The sequence below is a fragment of the Ciconia boyciana genome, chromosome 3 (genome assembly GCF_034638445.1).
Source record: "Ciconia boyciana chromosome 3, ASM3463844v1, whole genome shotgun sequence".
Classification (NCBI taxonomy): Eukaryota; Metazoa; Chordata; class Aves; order Ciconiiformes; family Ciconiidae; genus Ciconia; species Ciconia boyciana.
The window spans coordinates 121978394-122001310 of NC_132936.1; the positions used below are offsets into that span (position 1 = coordinate 121978394).

General features: G+C 42.6%; 1 protein-coding gene across 1 annotated transcript in view; it reads left to right on the forward strand.

Moving 5' to 3' along the window:
- The first annotated feature begins 220 nt into the window (after positions 1 to 220).
- The window catches only part of JAG1 (jagged canonical Notch ligand 1), a 37728-nt gene continuing 15031 nt past the window's right edge, over positions 221 to 22917 (forward strand). The window contains exons 1-5 of the mRNA XM_072857441.1: positions 221 to 796; positions 1736 to 2041; positions 13003 to 13054; positions 18575 to 18829; positions 19823 to 19883. Of these exons, the coding sequence (XP_072713542.1) occupies positions 719 to 796; positions 1736 to 2041; positions 13003 to 13054; positions 18575 to 18829; positions 19823 to 19883 (752 nt within the window). The 5' untranslated portion in view covers positions 221 to 718. The remainder of the gene's footprint in view (positions 797 to 1735; positions 2042 to 13002; positions 13055 to 18574; positions 18830 to 19822; positions 19884 to 22917) is intronic.

The window sequence follows — 22917 nt, forward strand, 5'->3', positions numbered from 1 at the left end:
GCCGCCGCCCGCGGCTTGCTCCCGCCCGCGGCCGGCTAGCCCTCTTCTCTGCACCCTCTTCTCCGCCTCCTCCTCTCCTGCCGGTACCTGCCTTCCCCTACTCCTGCCATTCTCCTCCTTCCCCCCTCCTCCTTCCCCCCTCATGCATATGGATGGGCGCATGCGCGGGCGGGCGGCCTCCCCGCCTGCCGCCGTGGGCTAGATGAAGCCGAGCGGCGGCGGGGCTCCCAGACGGGCGGCCGGCTCCCGGGCGGTGTGTGTGTGCTGCATGTGCATGTGCGTGTGTGTGTGCGTGCGTGTGTGTGTGTGCGTGTGTGTCTCGGGGGGGCGGGGGGCTCGCCGCGCCTCCACCGCGCGGTGGCCGGCGACCTGAAAGAAATAAAAGGATCGGGATAATAATCGCAATAATAAAAAAAAAAGAGGAGAGAGAAAAGAAAAGGGAAAGAAAAGAGGGAGGCGAGAGAATAAGGAGAATAAAAGGAGGCTGGGCTGCTTTGCATTGAAGACCGGGGCGCTATTGAAAGCGCTTGAAAAGCGGCGTTGTTCGGCGCGGGTGCGCGCCGCGGCCGGCGCGGTATATTAGAGCGGGGCGGCGGCGGCGGCGGGCAGCAGCGGCGGCGCCTCCTCCTCCCCTCCTGGCCCTCCCCGTCCCGTCCCGGAGCGAACGGCGGCGGCGGCCTGCAGGCAGGCGGGCGGGCAGCGCGGCGGCGGCGGCGGCATGCGTGCGCCCCGGCGGGCAGCCGCGGCGGCGTGCTCCTTCGTCCTCCTCCTGGCCCTGCTGGGGCTGCGGGCAAAGGTACGTACCTGGGCACCGCGCGTCCTCCCGGGCTGCAGCCCCTCGCGGGAGGGGAGGGAGGGGGGAGAGGGGAAACTTCAGCGAGCCTGAGTTGGGCTCTCGAGTCTGCCGCGCAGAGCGGATTGCAGTAATTTTGCTGCTTTTCCGCGAAACGGGGCTCCCACAGTGATTGCGGTAGCTGGCTTTTAAAAAACCCAAACCTTCAGCGGTGCGCAAGGCGCTTTTGCAAAGCTCCTCCAGCGAGAGTGGAGTTACTGCTGCTAACTTTTCTGCGGAGATGGCAAACGCAGAAGCTCTCCTTGCAGCCACACTTAATTCCCTAGGAATAAAAAGTGCAATTACTGCAAACCGCTTTTTTTTCGAAATTACTTTTTTTTTTTTTTTTTAAACCAGGGCTAATTGCGGTACTCTTGGGGTGACTAATGAGCAAGGTCTGAATCTCAGCTGGGCAGCCTTGAGCGGGGAGGCTATTTTCCCCGTCTCAGCTGCACCTCGGAGAAGGCAAAGGGGTTGCATTTCCAGGGTGCTACAGCTACATCGTTTCGTTGGGTTTGCCCTCGCGTATGCACTCTTGCTTTGGTTTAGTTTTATTTCCTAACGATTTAGAAGTCTTCCTCACACACACAGTGTTTTTTGGAGTTGGCACTTAAGGTTCTTTTTTAGCGTTAATGGTATTATTTGGTTGGGATGATTTATGAGCCTTTCTCATAGATGTCTGATAGGGAAAAGCTTGGAGTGGTTGCTGGTTTTTTTGTGTGTTTTTTTTTTAATTATGCATGTGCTTCTTGAAAGCACACTTAAAATTACTTTTTCCTGTCTGCAGTTGTTGTAGATTGTGTTTGGGGAAAAAGTGATGTAACTGTCTGTTTCTTGTTTCTTGTTTTTTTTTTTTGTTTTGTTTTTTTGTTTTCTCCTCCCGTTCTTTCTTGGGATTAACAGGTGATTTTAGCATCAGGACAGTTCGAGTTGGAGATCTTATCCATGCAAAATGTGAATGGTGAACTGCAAAATGGAAATTGCTGTGATGGCACCCGAAACCCAGGAGACAGAAAATGCACCAGAGACGAGTGTGATACCTATTTTAAAGTTTGCCTGAAGGAGTATCAGTCGCGGGTCACTGCTGGCGGTCCTTGCAGCTTCGGATCCAAATCCACTCCTGTCATTGGAGGAAATACCTTCAATTTAAAGTACAACCGGAATAATGAAAAGAACCGGATTGTTATCCCTTTCAGCTTCGCCTGGCCGGTGAGTGCGTGGCCTGCTCTGGCTCTGCCTCTGTTGGACAGTCCTGTTTTGAGATGGCCATAGTGAGCCCAGCTCTAACTTCTTGTGCAGGGGGAGAGGGACCAGGACTGGGGAGGGAGCAGGCATCTTGGCAAGAGTGTCGGGAATCTGCAGCACAGAAATGAGTAAAATGTGGTGATGTTTTTGTTTTTGTTCCCTGGGGCTCACAATGCACAGCCTGTTAAATTTGAAAGTCAGATGTGCAGTGAGGGGGATCTAAATGGGTCAGGGAAGCAAACCCAGTATCTCTGCACTTTACAGCATGAATAAGTCTCTTGAGACTTAGAAGGTCAGAAGTTCATTTTTTTTCTTTTTTCTTTTTTTATTTTTTTTTTCTCCTAACCAGTGACGTCTTGGGCTTAAGCCAGAAGAGCAGTGGGTTAGGGGCTGTACAGGGATCCCGTGTGAAAAGTGTGTGTCATAGCTGGCCTCCTTCCCTGGAGCGCGTTTGGGAAGGCTTCCTGCTTCTCCCAAGGGGAAATCTCGCTGCACTGCTTGGTGTTGATGGGAGCTGCTGTTGCTGCTCTTGGTGAGCTAGCTGCCAGCTTCCCCGGGAAGCTTGCTACATATTGAGGTACTTGTGGACTCTAGAAGCTAAAGACTGAAAAAAGCCTGGCCTTAGCTTTTGGTCCGTTTCAGTCACTCTTCCCTGCAGCACACCTTTTCCTGGCTCCTTGCCTCTGTGGTCCATAGGTTCTGGCCTCCCTCTAGTTGTGTGCAAAACTCTATGGCTCAAGGAGGTGGGGCTCTTCGCTAGGCACTTTCCCAGCGTTGTCCACTCTAGCAAATACTGGTCAGCCTTGTAGAACGGTGAGATGGAGGACGGGTCACCCCTTCATTAGCTGAAGCCTGCTTTGTTGTTGGTCATGTAAAGAACTCTCGCTTAGACGGCAGTGCTGTTTATTTCTTCTGGGGTGCTCAAGAGGGTTGAAGCTTTGATATGGTCAGCTCTGCAGAGGAGTCCTGTACTCGCAGCACAGAAACTGAGGCCCATCTTTCCAAAATGGCCATCACCCAGGGCAGACCCACGGATGCAGGCTCCAGGGCCATAGGGTTTCTGGACATAGAAGACTGCCATGGCCTTGGATGGCAGGAGGTGTATTGTTTTGTGCCCAGCAGTGCTGCGTGTGGGCAAGCAAAAACTGAGGATGACTGATCTGGGGGGCTCTTATGCACACACAGCAGTCTGTCTTTTGAGGTGGCTTTCTGCGATGCTGTGGTATGAAAGCTGAAAACTCCCAAATTTATGCTCCTAAAACTTATATTTAGAGATCACCTAGGAAACAAAACTGGTTTTCCCCCCTCCCCTTTTCCAAACGCGCTGAGCAGACAATTTCCCACCAACTGCCTTGGGATATGTTGATGCTCAGCAGTTTTGAAAATCTAGTCATCCTAACCTAGATGCCTAAGGTCATTTTTGCGAGGGGAGGAGGGCTCTTACGTGCACGCAGGGGAGGGGTGAATCTTGTTTCCTATCTCTGTCACTATCACTGCTGGTGAGGTGGAAGCACGCCTAGACTTTCCGCTCCCTCCAAAGCTTGGCCCTTCCTCGTCGGATAAGGACTGGTTGCTGGGAGGGCCTGGACTTTGGGGGGGGAAAGCCCGCCCCAAAAGCATTCCTTCTCCAGTTGTAGTGTAGACACCCACTTTGTAGTCCTACGGCCAAGTGCTGGAGGCAGCCATGTGTTCTTGAAATGTCCTGTGCTGCCTCCTACCTGCCTCCTCTGTCAGTTGTGACTTCTGGAGTATTGAGGGCTGGAGAGGCACAAGGGTGAAATCAAGTCTGCGTTTTTAAGGAGATAGTATTACAAAGTACAATAGCAGAGTTAACAAAAGTATTTTCTGTTGGAAGTACAAGTCCCTTCTTTCTTTCTTTCTCTTTCTCTTTGTCTGTCTTTCTAACATGAAATGAGATAAAACTGTTATCAACTATGCCATCAAAGGGATAAAGGGCTTTGTAGAAATCTGAGGTATTTGAAGCTCTGCCAATGGCTGCAGTGCTTGTGTTGCAGATTTTGACTCTTTTCAGAAAAGTCAGGTTCATCAAGGATTTTTTTTTAACTAGCCCCCTACCCTGCTCCCAGTAATTCGAGTGCCTTGAATCTGAAGATATGTGTATGTATATAAAAATGATGTGAAAACTGAACATGTTCCTTCTAACAACCCTCTCTTCACAGAGCTAGGAATGGAAATCTGTGCGTAGAGGGTGGGTTTGGGGCTGTGGGGACCCTGGGAGAAGTTTCCTTAAGCTTGCCTGCATCTTAGTAAAAGAAATGCTTCTATTGTCCTGCTGAATCTAGTTGAGCACTGGAATCCTAGAGCAGCAGCAGCAAAACTCCAGTGCAGCCTTTGAAATGTGTAAAAACTCGACAACTTCAGACACTCTGGTTCCTAAGACTGGAATTTTTGGAATAAACTCTTGCATATTCCCATGCAGAAATGCACTTTTTGAGATTGTGGTGATAGTCTGTTTGCAATTATCAAGCCTGCCTCCCAGCTTTAACTTCCATAGGACACAGCTTTTATGCTAGCCATTGTGACTTTCAAATGGCATTTGAACAAAAGAATATCTAATGTGGCAAAGCTCTTATTTGTACTGAAATTGTGTACACAAATCATTTTAGGCATTTTGAATGTTCTACAGATAAAGTAGTAAACTTAATTAGTCAAATCTGATGCTGAAATTTCAGAACTTAAAAAAGCCTCTTTAGATGGGTGAATACTGTTGACTTTGGTAAATGCAATGCTAGTCTCAAGCTTTTACTAATGTGGCTAATCATGAGAGTTGTCTTTGAATACGTCCAACTGAAAATTACAGTAAAGGTAATAGGAGCTAGACTGAAATGTTAATCTTATTGCACTTGAAAATTCATGCTCATCTCTGAATATGTATTGTGTTCTGCTGTCTGAGGGAGGCTTTTCTTGGATGTTCCAGCTTGAGTCAGTAACATTAAGAAGTTTTCTTGTCTTGACTACTTTAAAAAAAACAAACAAACAAAAAAACCCAAACCTCTTCCCATGTCAAGCTGCCCCCTTACGCTGTTTGTGAAAAATAGTTATATTGCATTAGAGGCCTTTATTCATCATGCAGGAAAGGAAAAGAGAATGGTGTGCTTTAAATGTATTGTTAGATTTGGCTTGTAGTTATAATGTAGATTTGAAGTGTCAGAGTCTTATTAATAACTTACGCGGTTTGCTCTTGTCAGTTTTGATATGTATCCCTGTGAGTAATGGGTGTGGAGATGGTGGGCCATAAATTAAAGTGATGGGAGGTTTGAGTAAGTTGCTAGGAAACAGGGCAGCAGACCAGCATAAAGGAACCAGAGTGCATCAGAAAGCTGCCCCTGCAATAGCTAGCAATTCTTCAGTAAATTGAAACACTAATAATGATGATGATGATTAAAAAAAAAATACACGCAGTCTTGCGTCTTGCATTCATTTTGAGACTAGTGACTTTCTTGACAGTCAAACTTGGCTTATGAAGCCATACAGAAAAGTATGGAACAAAAGAATTTCCATGTTCCACTTGTCAAAGTCTGTCTCAACAAGTTTTGTTTCATGGTAGACACATGCTCTTCTCTGACATAAATCAAATCTCTTGCCTTTCTTAAAGAATCCAAAGTGTGATGTGTGCTATACCTTAAGGGAGCTGTGCATGAATTAACTAAGCAAAGCTTAGCACTAAACTTTGCTTTTATGTAAAGAAAGATCTTTTGGGGGTTTGGCGAGACTGTGAGTAACAAGGAGGTCAAACTTGGCCATTCCTTTGGTATGCATAGCTCCAATTTCAAACGGCTTGTTTATCCTGAAATTATGATCCTTGTAATTATTTAATATTGGGGCCAATTGCACCAACACACCAGGAAACTACTGAGGTGGAAAAAACCCCTCCAGCATCTAAATGACTTTAGCATAAAATACAATTAAAAAGAGTTTTGAACATCTTATTTCAACCTTACTCTAAAAAATAAAATAGTCAGACTTTCCCCTTTTTAATGACAAATCTTACTGCTACTGGTTCCTGAAGACATAAAATATGTTTTCTGGGTAGGCATTGTTTTTTCTGGCTAGAAAGAGATAATGAAAGAGCTTTAGTGTTTTTTAAGCTTTGTGAACTTTTTCCCCCTGTCTTGACACAAGAGGCTTCCAAAATACTGATCCAGATCTGGTATTAAAGTAACAGCCTTTTGAATCTGAGAGAAAAATATCACTTGATTCAACTGTCTTGTTGGTTTTGGGAGGTTTTTGTGGGTTTTTTGTTGTTGTTTTTTTAAACAAACACTCACAGTCATAAAACTAAAGCTTGTTTTCTGATTTTATTTTTCCCTCCCTCCAGTTAACTTTTTGAAAACTTGTAGAAGCAAATGCTAGATATCCTTCAAGCTTTTCGTAAAGAATGCCTGATAAGTCATCTTGGAGCACGGGTACATCAGAAGAAATTTTTATAATAACAAAATGCATATTAATCAAATCCACAGTGTCATTTATTGTTGACTAACAATTTCAGAATAAATCTTCAGCACTCAAAGTGCAATGTTTTGCCTAGGATTACTATCCAAAACAGAGCCGAGAGTATTAAGTGACATCTGAAGCATAATTAGCATCCACAAGGCTGTTTTTTCCCAGGACTGCAGAGAAGTGATGCATCCATTCGGAGGTTTTGGGAGTTCTTACATGTTTTTAAAGAGTTATTTATGTTCTAGTCAGTTCAGAACTTCATCTTCCTGGTAAATCCATTTGACTATATTACCATAATATGTCTAAAAATAAATCCTCATCCTGCCTGCTCCCAGATTTTTTGTTCTTGTTATAATAAAGGCCTGCTCCAGTTTAACTTCAGTGGCAGCTGGATTGAGCCTGGCGTTGAAGCTTGTTCCTAAACTTTCTCAGACTACATACATCCAGCACTGTCAGCTTGTTTATGCAGCTGGAAGTCTGCATGTCTGAAAATGAATTGCATAAAATTGATGCTTTATGCTTAAAATTCTAGTTAAGTCAAGGAAACTTACTGCTTCATTGTGGGCTGAAGGCTGGAATAGAAGTAAACTAGTTCTGAAGCTAGTAAAGTCGGGCCTTAGCTAATTAAGTGAGATGATGTGCCATGCAAGAGGCTTGCACTCTCATACGTGAAACTTACTCCAACTTCAGTTCTTAAGTCTGATGCCCTGCAGTACATGCAAAAGCCTTAAGCTACAGTTCTTAAAAGTATTTCTGTGTAGATAATACTAATGACAGGATTGGTTTTGAAAATTCAAACTAAACTTGACTTTGTATTTCTGCTGATGAATAGAAGTTTTATATGTTAACTGACATAGTTCTAACAATTTTAGCTGGTAACCCATATGCCTTAACATGGGGAAAGATGTCAAAACTAGAAGCTGTCGCATTCATTTCTTGTTAGTCTGTGGAGCTCATGGGTCTGTGGTCACTATTCTGCAGCATAAATTACACTCATTATTCTTGTAGTATTCAGAAGAAACTGTAAAATGTGGATAGAAGTGGTTAAAGTGGTTTGTAAATAGTCAAGCATTGAGTCCTTTACCAGCTCAACCCAGTTCTTATGTGCTTAGGTAAATAAGTAGAAAGGCTTCTTGTTGAGGCTTGCTCTATGTGAACCTGACTGTTTTGCTTGGCTGGCTACTAGGTATTCTCTCTATTAACCTTGCCACCCTTTTGTAACTGGGGCATTTAATTATCAGTGGGATGCTTTAAACAGGTAGGGGGACTGATAAGAGCAGGTAATCTGCTTGTTGGGGAAGGTTGAAAGCAACCATTGACATCTTGGCCTACCTGCTAGTCTTTGACAAGTGGGGCTCCGTGAGAAAATAACTCCGTAACAAGATAAGGTGCCGATTAAAATGCTGTTGTCATATGATGCACCCTGGTAGCTGAGATCACTTAAAATCATTAGTTTAAAAAGAAAGAAAAAAGAAAAAAAAGAGAAGCTATACTCTTTCCTTTTCCTTTTTTAAAGGAGGGGAGGAGGGAAGACCCCAAGTCTCCCTGCGCTACCCCAGTACATTGTTCAGTTAATGCATGCTAGTTTTATGATTGGAATACATTGTAGTCCGGCCACCCAGACAGAGGCATTGACTGCTAATATTAACCAAGAACAATAGCGTGGCCATACTGACTGCAGGGAGGATTACAGAACATAATGGGGCCTATCCAAAAATAATGCTAATACAGGACAAGCAACAGGAAGCAGCAGTAGACTCAGCATTGCTCGGCTCCCAGACAAACCATGGACTTACTTCACACAATGGCAACTTCAGCACATTATGTATTCACAGGATACTCATTATTCCAGCAGGCTTGCCAGATCAGAGATCAGCCTGGTTTACTGGATGCTTAAGCGTATTCATAGTTTGGATAGCGGTACTTTTGTGTCCTTCATCGTTTGGCAGGAGGGTGGCAGTTGTATTGTAGAGAAGGTCTTGACTTCAGTTACTGGCTTGGCTTGCACCCCCGAAAGACTTTCTCCCCCGAAAGTCTCTCCTGGAAGCTGCTAATATAGTTACATTTGTTTTCATGTTTTCTCCTTTATGTGGCAATGAAGTGTTAACCAGCACTAACAGCAGTGAAGGAACTACTCAAAATGAAGACTAAAGGAACAGTGTGCTCTGTTTTCATGTGGGCATATTCTGATGAGGCTCTTGGCTGGGCTGCCTGCTTGAGGTTCAGCCTACCTCTTGGCCATGGACTCTGAGGCGTGAGATCGTTACAGCTTAGACTTTGTTTATATATGCAGGGTTGAGAGAGTAACACCTTTATAGGGTGTTGCCTTCGCCTTATGTAGGCTGGCCCAAAGAAGAGCTTCTTGAAGATGTTGCATTCAGCAAAGGGTTAAAAGGGTTAGGTTGTTTCCCTCCTTTTCCCAAATAGGTCCATATCTCCTCTGGATGAGGAACCAGTTGTCTTCAACTCTTTTGAAGGAGTATTCTGTTGTCAAAGTTGACTGGCTGACCATGGCATGGTGTTGTGATGCATCTGTATAGCATCATCGTGACTTGTCATGTGGTAACAGGGGTACCCAAGTGAGAGTCCTGCTGATATTTAGTGGAAGTGGTTTTGTGACTAGCCTTAACTCTGCTCAGAGGTGCCCTCCTCCCTGGCCCTTGGGTACTTTGCAATACTATTCAGTTTCCCTCTTCCCTATCTCACCCTCATCCAGCTGAAGGGAGGAGGGATTGCTGGAGCTCTTGGCAATTTGCGGTGGCCTGCTGTGACAGCGTGCCAGTCTCCTAGTCTTCTTCCCTAGGACACAGGCAGGGTGCAAGCACCGTTCTCAAACTGGTCTTCACAGCTGTGCGTGGCTGGCAGAGCGTGAGGAGAACGTTGCTGGGCTTAACCTGCTCTCCTTGTTTGGCAGAGGAGGAGCAGGCGCAGCGTTCCGAATGCAAACTTCCCACTGCATTTGTCTAGTCATGGTTTCACATGCTCAGCAAAGCTCTTGCATGGTTTAACCACAAGGATAGGAGGGAAAGAAGTTTGACTAGTTGCAACCCCTTTCAAAAAGGAGGCAGTCCTTTCACTAATGAGCCTGATGTTTTTATCTTGCTCTGTCCCACTGACTTGCAGAATGCCTTTAGAAGCCAAAGTACAAAAACACCTCTTTTGGGTGGATGTCTGGATGAAGGGAAGGAAAAAGGTAATCAAGCCGAGAGCTTTAAACACCTTCTGCTTACTTGGAGCTGCTAGTATTTCATTTAAATAACCAGAAAATAGGTTGTGTTGCCCTTTCAGTCCCTTAAAAGGGACAGTTTCTGATGGATTTCAGGGTCTTCAAAGTCTTTCTTGAGTTGTATTATCAATGGATCAAGACTAAATGGTGGTGTCTTGTCATTGAAGAAAATAGCCCTTGCACATTGGTGCTTGCTTTGTTTTTTGGAGTGTGAATTTAACCATTTCCATCCTCTCATAGTTCTACTCATAGGAGTTTTGCTTAAATCTGACCATGCTGCCTTTCAGTCCTCTGGGCTGATCAGACTGTGGATGTTCTGCAAAGTGTGCCGGCTTGCTGTTCCTTTCAAGCTGCCTTTCCTCTCGAACCAGAATCCCTGCCTTCTGGTCAAGCTCAGGTTTACAGTGGCTAATTGGGTGTGACTCTGGAAAGTTCACTGCTGCCTTTTTGCCTAGGACATTGCTTTGATGGAATAAGGTGCATGACATGGAATTCTTGTGTCTGGATATATATATTTATTCAAAGATGGGCAGAGGTCATCTATGGGCATGGGAAAACTTAAACCTCCACGCTGTAAGTAGTCATTCCTGAGATATCTGAATTGTTGATCTATAGAGTGGAGATGATATGCACTTTTAAAAAATCTCAACAGTGCAGTCTTTGCACAGAACTGCTTTTTTTTTCTTGGGGGGGGTTGGGGGGAGGATTGGCTAGAGGCATGTGATAGTTGGATTGTTGAGGGGTGGCTTGCTACTGTTGTTGTGGGGCTGTGGGTGTCTCTGTGTCTTTTGTTGAGAAGTGTCCCGTCTTGAATACAAAGTCTTGTCCTTTCTTTGCCCCGTGCTGAGAGGGATAGAGCCAAGAGATGAAACTGCCATTCTTTGTATCATCCCTTTTCAGGACAGGGATTCTTCATTTAAAATATTCAGATGAGGTGAGAGGGGGCACATAGAAACAAGGGAATTGCTAGGGTAGGTCTATTCCCCCTGCATTTTGTTTCCATCCAGTTAAGCAGAAGAGTCTCCTCTCTTTAAACAAACTCCTGTGTGGTGTTGGAAAGTGGTCACACAAGTATCTAGCAACAGTAGCACTTAAAGCTAGGATTCAGCCTTTCCTTTCCTTAAGGGCTAGGTGTGTTGGTAAACAGTCCTGAGAACCAACCGGGAACTGTTGCTATGAGTTTAGACAAAATATCTTCCAAAACAATTATGCAAGGCCGAAAGGAAAACATCCTTAACTTTATTGGAAGTAGTGCTAGTTGCCATAATTCATTCTCCATATCATAATATTTTTTTTTCAGGCTTGCAGTAACATGTTGTTCTTGTGCTTCTCAATGTTGGTAATTAAACCAGTGAGGAAGCACCCAAGATAGTGCAATCTATATCTGTAATATGGCTCACGAGTTTTATTCTGGTTTTGTTTTTTGTTTTTTTTTTACCTCCGACTTGTGTAAGGACTTCTTAAATCTGCTTTAAACAGTGTTAAATGATCATGTTGTGTTTTATTTTCAGAGTTTCTTTCAAGTTGACAGACTTGGTCTAGAATAGTAAGAAATAACATGTAACTTTCATGAAATACTAACCAAAAATGGTTTGGGCCATTGGAGCCTCTGCATAGAAGTTTGGGTGCATGTCTCAGCTTGCCCAGCTTTGCTTACTTTTGGAAGCATTTTCCCACAGTTATCAGTGAACGAAATGGAATCCTAGTCTGCTTTGAATATGAAACATATTTAGGCTATATTCCAAGCCGGTGTCCATCACAAACTAGGTTTTTATTCAGAGGCTGCATGCTGTGTCCAGTCGTGAGAAAGCAGTCTGCTTCAACTCTTTTTTTCTTTTCTTCCCCCCCCCCCTCTTAAGGAATTTGAGGTCTGCTTTACACTTGCACCTTGTAGCAGCTTGCTCTCAGAACTGTATTTTGGTTCTGTTACAGAAAAGGTGTTAAGCGCTGCAGACCACAAATGAGCAGACTGTGACTGAGCGCGGATATAATTAAGAAGACATAAGCCTTATGATACACAGCTTCTATGCCAAAGCATCAAAACCCTTCATGGAGAGTTTTTATTTGTTCTATTATTGTTCTGCTCACCAGAAAGATGTTACATTTATTACCTCATTTATAGTTATAGTTATACTTTTTACTTTTCAAGTAATATTTTTTTCTTATTTTTCCTCAGCCTTTTTTTTTGGGGGGGGTGGGGGGGGGGGGGTTGTGTGTTTTGTTTTTGTATAATTCTGTAAGCTTGGATATGGCTGGCTAAATGGCAATTTTGAAAGATACAGCCTGGATAATAATATCTCAGAGTAGAGCTGGGGGAGGAGAAGATGTTTTAATGGCTCTTGTTCTCAAGTTAGGATTGAAGATAAAGGTGGCTTAGATGTAATAGCTGGCATCTTTCCAACCCATGGAGTCACTTCAGTTAGTTTATGCTTATGATTATTATTACTGGAGTGCTAGAGAGCTCATTGGCAGATTAGTGCGTCTGTAAATGTGACACGGGGTGGATAGTGCATCTTCCCTTTCCCTGCTCTTCCAAGTAGTCTGATCTTAGCCTTTGTTTTACAATGCTTCTCTCTCACCCCACCCCCTTCCCATATCCATCAGTTCTTCCCTCAGTTACCTGATACTTGTGGGAGCTTCGATGGCCCTCATGCAGACAAAGCTTTCAAAGGGGGTGCTGAAAAGCAGAGTCCCTGGAGATCGCGCTGTCAAGGCAGAGCACAGTAATCTTAGCAACACTTCTTGCCTTCAGGATGGTTGGGGGAAGGGACATCAAGATGACTTTTCTGTAACTAAAATTCTTTTGAAGCAGTTTTTGAGGGTGGGGGTTTGGTTTTGGTTTTTTGGGTTTTTTGATGCTGCTATGCTAGCCCGGTGTTTTCTGTCTTCCATGTGCAATTCTTCCACATGTGCTTTATTGTGGCTACAGCATAGTGTCAAAGGCTGTACTTCCTGGTTAAGTACATAAGATGCATTAATGATGACAAAGATGAGCTATCCAAGGTGAAAGGTCTTCTAAGTCAGACTGGATAAGGTAGCTTACGGGGTTTCAAGAAGATCATGTTTGTCTCAAGTATAATCTATTACCTATTTATGTTTTCAAGTATTCCATTTTAGGGCAGAGGCCAGGATTTTTCTTTTTAATTAAAATTGTTGGTTTTGTGTGTTGTGTGGTTTTTGTTTTTGTTTTTCTTAGTCATGTGTGCCTTTGAAACTAACTCTTATTTCTCTTTTGCAGAGATCCTACACATTGCTTGTTGAGGCATGGGATTACAATGATAACTCTACTAGTAAGTATTAATTCCGCTGGTTTACTTAGTTTGGACACCTCGATTTCCTGTTCATTGAAAGGCCTTCGGTAGTCTAACCAGCATACTGTGAAGTAGAGCGTGAGGAGAGGGAAAAGCTCTCCCCCAGACAATTCGGGGCAACTCCTCCAGGCTCTGCAGCAGCCTGTCTCCCTCACATTGCCTGTAGAGTGTGAGTAGCTTGCTCACCTAGGCACCAACGGTTTGATGCCTAAAAATAGATGCTGCTAATTCCCTCTTTCTCCTTAGAGAGAATAAAAGCCAAGGGGGTTCTTCAGGTATTTTTTGTTTGAAATTTTTTTTCTTTTTTTTTTTTTTAATTAGGAGTGATATTCAGAAGCCTAAGTCTTGTTGACTTGGGACCTCTCTATAAACTATGTACTTCTCAAAACTGAACATGCTGCTTTAAAAAAAAAAAACAAACCAAACTACTCCATAAGGCTTGGTATAGCTATCCATCTAATGACTGTAGATGAGAAACAGGAGTGACTACCAGCTCTTCCTTGGGAGTTGGATGTCCAGGGATTTATATTCAGGGGCTGAAAAATATTTACCAGACACCACCTGGTAGAGCTGGCTGGAAATCAAGGGTGGGGATCTTTTGCCTGGAATGTCTTTGGTTGGTTTCAGAAACCTTCTGCTAAGCTTTTCCTGTTGGCTAGAGGAAGCTGTATAGAGTCTCTTGGCATGTGAGCTGTTCTGCTTATTGCCTACTGTTACTGAAGTAGGTGGGCAAAATTAGCTCTATTTTCAATCAAAGGCTTTAATAGTGTGTGGTAAAAGCCACAGGAGAAAGTGTGAATCTGAACTTGTAAACCTTTTGTTGACACAACAAGCCTTTTCCTTCAATAAGGAAGCAGCAGCACTGTGGCCCATCTTACACAAATCTTATAACAGCTTCTTGTAGTCTGCTTTGGTATGCCAGGTGACAGCCACACAGTAATGAAATGGACTTCATGCTTCATGAAAGAAAGGCCGTGTAGAAACGCGCACAGTGCTGTGGTTTTATGTTTTAATTGGTGAAGAGTACACTGCTTGGGAATGGCCTTTGAGTCTGGGAACCTTTCTGCACAGATCTGCTCTTTAATTTTATTTTTTTTAATATACATGGGGTGTCCAGAAAAGAAGTTGTCCATTGCAGATGATTCATGTGACCTGTGAGTGATAGCCATGGTTTGCGTTACAACTGGCCACGTTCAACACTGTTGCAGTACCTGTGATTTCAGGCCCTACCCCAGGACAGTCATGGAGCGGTGGCTGGGAGACTTCTTGGCTCTTGACTATGGAGTGTTTTACGGAGGAGCAGAAAATAGATTGCTGCAGCAGCAGAGTTTTATTAAAAATGGAAGATGCCTGAATTCAAAATGAAGGTCTTGTTTACAGTAGGATCTGAAAGTTTTTTCAGACTGGGTCTCTGCCACTTTTACTATTATTAGAGCTCATCTTTTTTCATGAAACAACTGCATTTCCAAAGCTACACAATGAACCCTTTCTTTGCTTTCATGTTCTGGAAGTACAATTGTCTTTAGACAAAATTGCCTCATTTCTCAGCAGTGCATTTGACCAAGTGCAGACATGTTCTTACATATGTTCCTGATTTGCATTCCTGCACTAGCTTTGCTGTCACATATCCATCTGTAGGTCACTTCAGTCACTACTGCACAAAGCTTTTCCTTTGTACTGCATCGCTTTACTTACAGGCAGCTTTCCCATAGCTGAAGAATAAGTCTTGAAGAACTAGTTAAGGAAATCATTAGAACTAAACAATTGTCATCATATAAAGGGATGAGTATTTTTTTGATGTCCAGCATTTTCTTTCACCCTAATTACCACTGAATTGTAAGGACTCAGAGAGAGCTCGTGCGCTCGCTCTCAAAAAAAAAAAAAAAGGTGGTTTTAGTAGGCTTTGTGTAACTTTTCAGTAGCTGTGTAGCATCCTCTGATCAATGCAATCGTTAGGAGATCCTAGAGTGCATGCTTCCTTCCCCCCCTCTGCATTCCACTCCTCCTACGTTCCCTTTACCGCATACTCTCTCTTGTCTCACTTCCAAGAGTGGCTTGCAGTTAAATTCTGGCCCTGTTGAAGTTGATGAGAATCGTGCTTTGTTGGAGCCAAGAGTCAACTTAAATGGTTTTCTTACTCTGGGTCTTGTCTAGATGCCATCTTGCTACTGTCGCTTCATACATAAAGCTAATGGGGCTGACATTGCATCTCAAACTATGTCAAAGAGCTATTGTAAATTACTGGTATCAGTTGCATGTGAATTCCAGTCGGGCATAAGAGACTTGAGCACAATGTAAACCAAGCCATAGCTGGAAGTTGTCTGAAACAAAGACTTTCAAAAATAACTGTGGTGTCCTTGGCCACCCAAACTGCTTAGAGGAGTCTAGGCTTTTTTGTTGTTGTTTGCTTCCTGATGCTGCATAATTATAATTTCCAGAAATTGGAGCACTGCAAAGCAAAGGTGGGCAGTCAAAATAGCTAATTTCCCTGTGCCTAAAACCTTTGATACAGTTGTCCACTGAATAAAAAGAAAGATTAATAGCTTTGAAGTGGAGCCACAAAAAGTGAATGAAACCAACAAGCTCTCTGACAGCGAAGTGCAGAGTGGAAGTGAAAGATGTACAGAAAGCCTCTCTCTTCCACTTCATCAATTTCTAATTGGTTAATGTTTCCTCTAGCCATTCTGTCAAAGCATGGGATTCTGAGTCAGGTGATGTCAGGGGAGTTAGGAAGATCGCTTTCTCTCAAGCCTGGCTGACTGCTTCTTTTTATTTACTTAACCAGTCTGCTGCTTTGGGATTGCTTACTATAAAACTTAAAACATTGTTGGTGCGGGCTAAGAATGGAAGGGTTGTTGCAATGCCTTCCCTGAAGTCTGGGTCAGCACACTTGTGTAAGTGCATCCTGACAGGTGGGAGTAGGGAAGGGTGGAGAAATTTTTGTACAAGAAGGAACATGCCAATACTTCATGTTGAAAACTTCAGCTGATGGCTAATGCAAAGGGATCTTAATTCTGTGAGACCTTATTGAATTTAAATGTATGGTGGTAGCTTTATAACATGTATCAAATGAAAGGCATTTTAGCCATGATCCAAAGTGAAATTGCAGCTGGTTTTCATCTGGGCCCTTAAAAAAATAAAGTCCAGTGGACTAATAAGGATGTTTCCCTTTGAGTTCAGCCTGTGGTTAAGGGCTCAAAAGAGCCAGTGGTTGGAGTGAGATGTCATAGACATACAGCAAGGACATGCTTCCTAATGAGCTGGCTGATAGGGGAAGAATGATAGAGCAGAGGCAAGAGGAAAGATCTCTTTTCCAAGGCGATTGTTTTTCTGGTGCCAAGGCCTGAAATAGCTGTCAGTGGTATGTTCCCAACGGGGAACAGGAAAAGACTGGAAAAGCAAGAGTGTGTGTGTGTGGAGGGGGGGCGCGCGGTTTGCAAAACTAAATTGAGTGTCATTCCCCTTTTCTTCTGCCACTTACAGGAGAAAAGGATAGAGTTGTTTTACTCACAAGAAACAGGATGTCTTTATGCACAGACTTGGTATTTGGGGAAATGCATTTGCTTTCCAACTGTGCTGTAGATCGGGGTGTGATCTTGGCAAGCACAGCAAAGCCATCTCCAGCACGCATGAGTGGAACTATAATCGCTTGACTAGCCCCATTCAAGGCAAACAGATATGCATCTGCTTAAGTACCTCTTAGAATTAGTCAGTAATCTTGTTGATGAGATCTAAGAGCCTTACACCTGCACAGTACAGGACATGATATTGCTCTGGATATACCAGTATGGAAAAGTCCTTAGGCATCTACGTTACTTGTGAATGGGATTTAAATTAATAAAGGCCTGCATGCATTTGAAAGTCTTGCACATAGATGTGGGGTTGGGGGCTTAGTGCCAATGAATAATAAAAACTTATTTAAATGGAAAATATTATAGAACCAGAAATACCAGAAGGTGAATAAGAAGTTGTTGCCCTTAATTTCACACTGTAAACACTTAATGAATGCTGTAGTCTCAAGCCCAAGAATACCCCCCAAAATAGGTAAATGCTTACAGTGTCTGTGTATGGACACTCTTCTGTGCTTGTGCAGCAAGTGCTTTGATTTAATGTCATTCAAAACTGCAGGCAAGCAGGCAGGATCTAGTGGCGAACTGATAATGGGTATCTGAGGCTTGAGAAGCCTGTTTGGAAGTTCTTTTTGAAAGCTACAAATCAAAGGTCCTTAGCAATACATTTAAAAGTGTTTTAGATGAAAAACTGCCTGTGTGTCATCTTAAGCTTTATGTAGCAACTTCATTAGTCTTCAACTCTGACGTATGTAAAATCCCCAAACTTTATTTTGTAATTGTTGGAAGAACAAGCTGAGCATAAGTACCTTTTAATTCTTAACACTCGAATGTGCCAGTACTTCACACACTGCTTTCTAACACATCATTGGCAAATTGCCCTTCTACCTAAAATTCTTCTGTTGCTGTATTATGCTCCCCTATACAGAACAGTGTAGCCTGGTACTTATTTTTGGTGGTGTACTATGTCTGCAAGGATATTTTGGCTGTTTTATGGTAAACTTTCACTCGGCAGTCAAGTGCTTGCTAGCAGCAGGTCATAAGGCGGTGTCAGATCATTTAAGTCACAAGACCTGGACTACAAAGTGAAATACCACAGATATATACAATGTTACGAGCTAATGTGAAATATTATTATTTCAAGCCATAATTTAGACAGTTGTAGGGCTCTACAAGCCAGAAGACTTTTGCTGGAACTAAATGTCAAGTACAAAGTCTAAACTTTGAAATGCCCTATAGAGAGAAGGGGGATCTATAGCACATATATGCAGTAATTTCAGTTCTCTGCTTTGAGCTCTGGTAGTCTTGAGTTTTTAGTGTCAGCTAACATCTGAAGAGAGAACTTTCACGGTATTTCTTAGCCAAAACCTGGTGAGATCACTGATGTTGTCTGAATGCCAGAGTTGCTAGTTTTCAATTTAGTGTTTACACCAGAGTCCCAGAAGGCTGCAAACCTTTTGTGGTGCTTATGTTCAGTTTGTAGACATTGCTTTATTAGGCTGTTGTAGTATGAGGTTTTTGTAAATATTCCAGTTAAAAACAAAACTAGTACCATTAATGGAGAAGCCTGGAAAACCACATTATGTACCAATCTGTTGTAGCTAGAAGTAAAAGCAGATAAATTTTCTTTAATCACGATCTGTATAATTCTTATTGGATGTCCTTACACTGCAAAAAGGGATAAGTGATTGGCAGTAACCGAACAGTCCCTTTTGATTTCAAGCCTCGTTCAGTTTGATGTGTGTTTCAGTTAGCACAAACCTGGAGGTTTGTACCTCCAGGGCAGCCTTATCTTACTCTCTAAAACAGAAAATTAATAAAACCAACTGGCTGCCTCAGAGAGTCTTGCCTGTGAAGCTAGAGAGCTGTGATGTGGGAGGTAATGATACCTGAGCGAAGTTTTAACTCTGACATATCTTCTGACTTCTAGATCCCGATCGCATTATTGAGAAGGCATCCCACTCTGGCATGATCAATCCAAGCCGTCAGTGGCAGACTTTGAAACATAATGCAGGAGTTGCCCACTTTGAGTATCAAATCCGCGTGACTTGTGCAGAACATTACTATGGCTTTGGCTGCAATAAGTTCTGTCGACCAAGAGATGACTTCTTCACTCACCATACCTGTGACCAGAATGGCAACAAAACCTGCTTGGAAGGCTGGATGGGACCAGAATGCAACAAAGGTTTGTGACAAATACTCGATGCCCAAATGGTCAGCGGGCTTGGATAAGATTTGAGCACATCGTACCCAGGTTGCAATTCAGTGGTCAGTTTGTGCAGACAAGAGAGCTAAGGACTGATGGGACAGCAACTAACTCTTTACTCAGAGAACTAGGGGCAGGAGAAGACTAGTTTCTGCCTTGTTTTAAAATCTTGGAGAGGTCTGACAAGTACTGGGCACTTAGCAGATGTGTTCTTTCTCTGATTATCCACATCTTTGCCCTTGGGAAGAAAACCCAGCCCATTGACTTCAATGGGAGTTCTGCTGCTGACTTCAAAAAGGATTTCCCCTTTGGTGCAGAACTTCAAGACAAGCAGGAAGGAGAGACTTGTTTTAGAGCTGACCTGGCAAGTGTAAAGCTTTGGTGTTTGAAATATCCCAGGTTGTTTGTTCTACCTGAGATGATGTTTAACGTGTTTATTAGGGAATGGCAACTTCCTAGGTAATTTCAGAAGGACAAAGCAGGACTCCGAATAGGAACAGACTATCAGCATGTCTTGCTGACCGAGTTTACCTGCAATTAGAATCGGCATTCATCTTAATATCCTGTCTGTTCAGAGATATGGCTCAAAAGTAAATCCAGAGTACTTAAAAGTTACTTTGAATTAGATGTAAAGCCAGGGAGAGCGGGCCAGTTCACCTGCAACAGACAGAGAAAGGGAACCTGTAGACTCGAAGTGACTTGAGCTCTCTAAGCTGAAACGGTTTCTCTTGCATAGAAACAACTCTTTGAACAGCATTAGGTATGATTTTTCTGCAAAGCTAGCTGATAGATTTCCTATCACAGGGAGCCACCTACCTGGGTTTTCCTTCCAGTAGACTTGATACGAGAGACTTGTTAAAACCTTGGATTTAGTAGGATTACAATGCTGGTTAGAGATTAAAACATTCCCACGAGTGTGAAGATGCAGGAAGCAGGCAGCATGCTGATACTCTTCTTTTTTTGTTTTAACAGCTATTTGTCGTCAGGGATGTAGCCCCAAGCATGGTTCTTGCACAATTCCAGGAGAGTGCAGGTAAACGGTCCCTCTCCCTCCTTGTTTCTCCCCAACCCCCCAAATAATTACACAAGTGATGCTAAACACAATAGGACTGGGGAGGGAGGGTGGTTTGGGAGTCATGTTTTTGACCAAGGCACATTATTCATGCTGACTTGCCCAGAATAAGGGGGGAGCAGGCTTTTAATGCACTGATAATTTTAAGAAGCTTTTGGTTTGTGAAATGGTGGCAGTGGGGGGGAGGGGGGTATGGGATGAAATCGTGTGAATGCTGCCTAATGAGCACTAACTAATTGTTTCTGCATAAATAGTGCAAATGTTTTGTGGGTATGGGTTTTTTTGTTTGTTTTGTGTTGTTTTTTTTTTTTTCAACAGCCTGATTAATGGTCTTTTTCAACTACATGCTTGAAGTACAGTGTGGCTTTTCTCTCCTCTTCTCCCTTTCACTGTTTCCCCTTTCCTCCCTGCCACCCCCTGGTTTCTTCCATCAGTAGGCAAAAGTCAAGCATTCTTTAGAATGGGATTAGTTAAATCTCTCGGTTCCTTTACCATTGTGAGCCAGGCTCCGAGTGCTGAGAGGTTAATAGCTGGGATGAAATCTTGTCAGTAGGCTCCCATGAATGCAGAATTTTGCTCCTGTGCTTTGAAGCCCTTTCTATCCTGGCAAGGAGACAATGAAAAGCAGAGTTCGTCCATAACCCAACAATTAAATATTTGGAATGCCTCAAAATATACACCATATATTTACATCACAGGAAAGTTTTCTCCCTTACTAATAGAGGGTTAATGGATATTAAATGTGGACGTTCTTTAGCTACAAACCGGTTGTAAGTTGCTTCATGTAACCCTTTATCATATCTCTTTACATGTGATAGGGAACTGAGGGCTTCTGAGGTTACAAAATGTTGATATTGATCCTGTGTAGGAAGGGTTAAAAGTGAAGCTTGGGTGTTCACGAATAAAACTCGGAAGTCTGAAGGAACAGAAAGTAATTTTTCTGCCTAGCAAACATATTGGTGGATTCTCTGTTACTGGAAACTTTTGCATGAAGTGGACTGCTTTTCTCTCTAGATAAGCTGTAGTTCAAACAAGAACTAAATCTGGGGTGCCTGACAGACTATCTCATATAAGTCGTCAGCCTAAATAGTCACAGTGGTTCATTCTTTCTCTCCGTCCCTGTAATCTGTGCCTCAAAGCCAGAAAAATCATCACGGAACATTCTGAAAGTAAGGTAGGAAGTAACTTCTCGTCCTCCACAAGAGACAGTGCAAAGTGAAAGTCAAGCCGCAGGATGGACTGTTGTAGGTTGTTCAGTGATTTTAATGTTTAGCAGCACTGATATAAGCTGGTTAACCCCCAGAACACCAAATCTAAATCTTTTTTTAATTAAAAAAAGAAAAAAGCCTAGCAAGTAGTAGGAAGTATGGGGGGGGCCAGATGGCGAGAGGAGTGTATCAGTCAAGGCTACCAGTGATTTGTGCTTCTGTCATCAGAATAAACATGCCTTGTAGGGGTTGCTGTCTCCTAGTCAGAACAACAGGCTTTGTTTCCAGCTTTTTTTTCTTTCCTTTCTCTTTCTAAGTCTCTTACCTCCCACTCACTGCCCAGACATGCACTAGTGCTCTTATTTACTTAAGGTGCAACTTTCCCACACTTGATTTGCATAGTCTTGAAACAATGCTGTCCTTCTGGTGCTTTCAGATAACTTCTGCTTGCCAAGTTAGACCAATATCTTTAAAGTGAACACAGAAACAAGATTTTATTTTCTTTTAAGTTTTGATGAGTCATATAGCCTGTATGTTACAAATGCAACGGAGTTTAAAAATAACATCCCAGCAGAAACTGCTCTGGGTTCTGGTACAATAGACAACTTGCAAACATTCTTAAAATATCCTTTTCCCTTTTGGTGCGAGTCACTTTCTCTAATGCAGGCCAGCCAACAAAACCATATTTACTCATGAATCACTATACAAGGAAAGTTAACTTTAAATTTCTCATGAGAAACTGCTGCATACATATTATTAAACAAGAATTATTACCATGAATCTGGAATTGATATCTAACTTTTTTTTTTAAATGCCCATAGCCTTATCCAGTTTTGTTTGTTACACTTTGAAGCTGATGCTTGAAGAAAGTTGTATCTTTGGCTCTAAAGCTCATGGCTTTTTTTCTGTGTTGTTGGTTTTTAAATTTTTTTTAATTACCTGTTTCTCTTTACACATGCTTTAAAGAAAACAAAAACCCCACCCCTTTGATTTGGCAGAAAGGAGTAAAATTCTTGATTTGGATACCTGGTTTTGCAGGTGAGGTCCCTTAGTTTTGCTTGTGTGCAAGCTCACAGGCAAGTTGCTTTGAATGCAATACAAATTAAAAGGGTATGTTCCTAAATTTTGATCTTTGTGCATTCTTGTTATATTCCCTATACAGAAGGATTTTCCAAGAGCTACTTGAGAGAGGTTGTTTTGCCTGATCTGGTTTTCTTTCATGCTTTCATGTTCTCTGCACACAAAGACACAGAAGTTGGACTAGCTTTTTTTTTTATTTAACACACACTAATAATAAGAATTTCCCATTGACTTTGAATAGGCTGCTATTGAAATAGCTATTTAAAAAAAAAGTTAATTAGGATGCAGTTTGTCACCTGAGATTTTTAGAAGGGAAGTCGGACTTACCACTAGCTGTGTGTGATTACCCAATGGATAGATCCTTCTCGCTTTTTCCCATGAGAAGAAATTGCCAGTAGAAGAATGGTGGGGGGTTTTATAAATAGAAAGCTTAGCTGACTTCTGTACAGATGAGGTTTGTTTTCATAATTTAGTGACAGCTTAGTGCATAATTGCTGATCAATTACTCTCAGAACCTGTTAATGAAATACAGTACCTCAGAAAACCCTTGCTCTTCATTTTCATCTTGTTTTCCTTGTTTCTATCTATAGATCCACTTTAAATTAAAGAATCCTTGGTCTGCTTTGCTAGCGAGAACTAAATGAAAGCCAAAATGAGCTTTCCCTTAAGGGGGCTTTAGTTTAAAAGAGTATCTTCCTTTTAAGTAC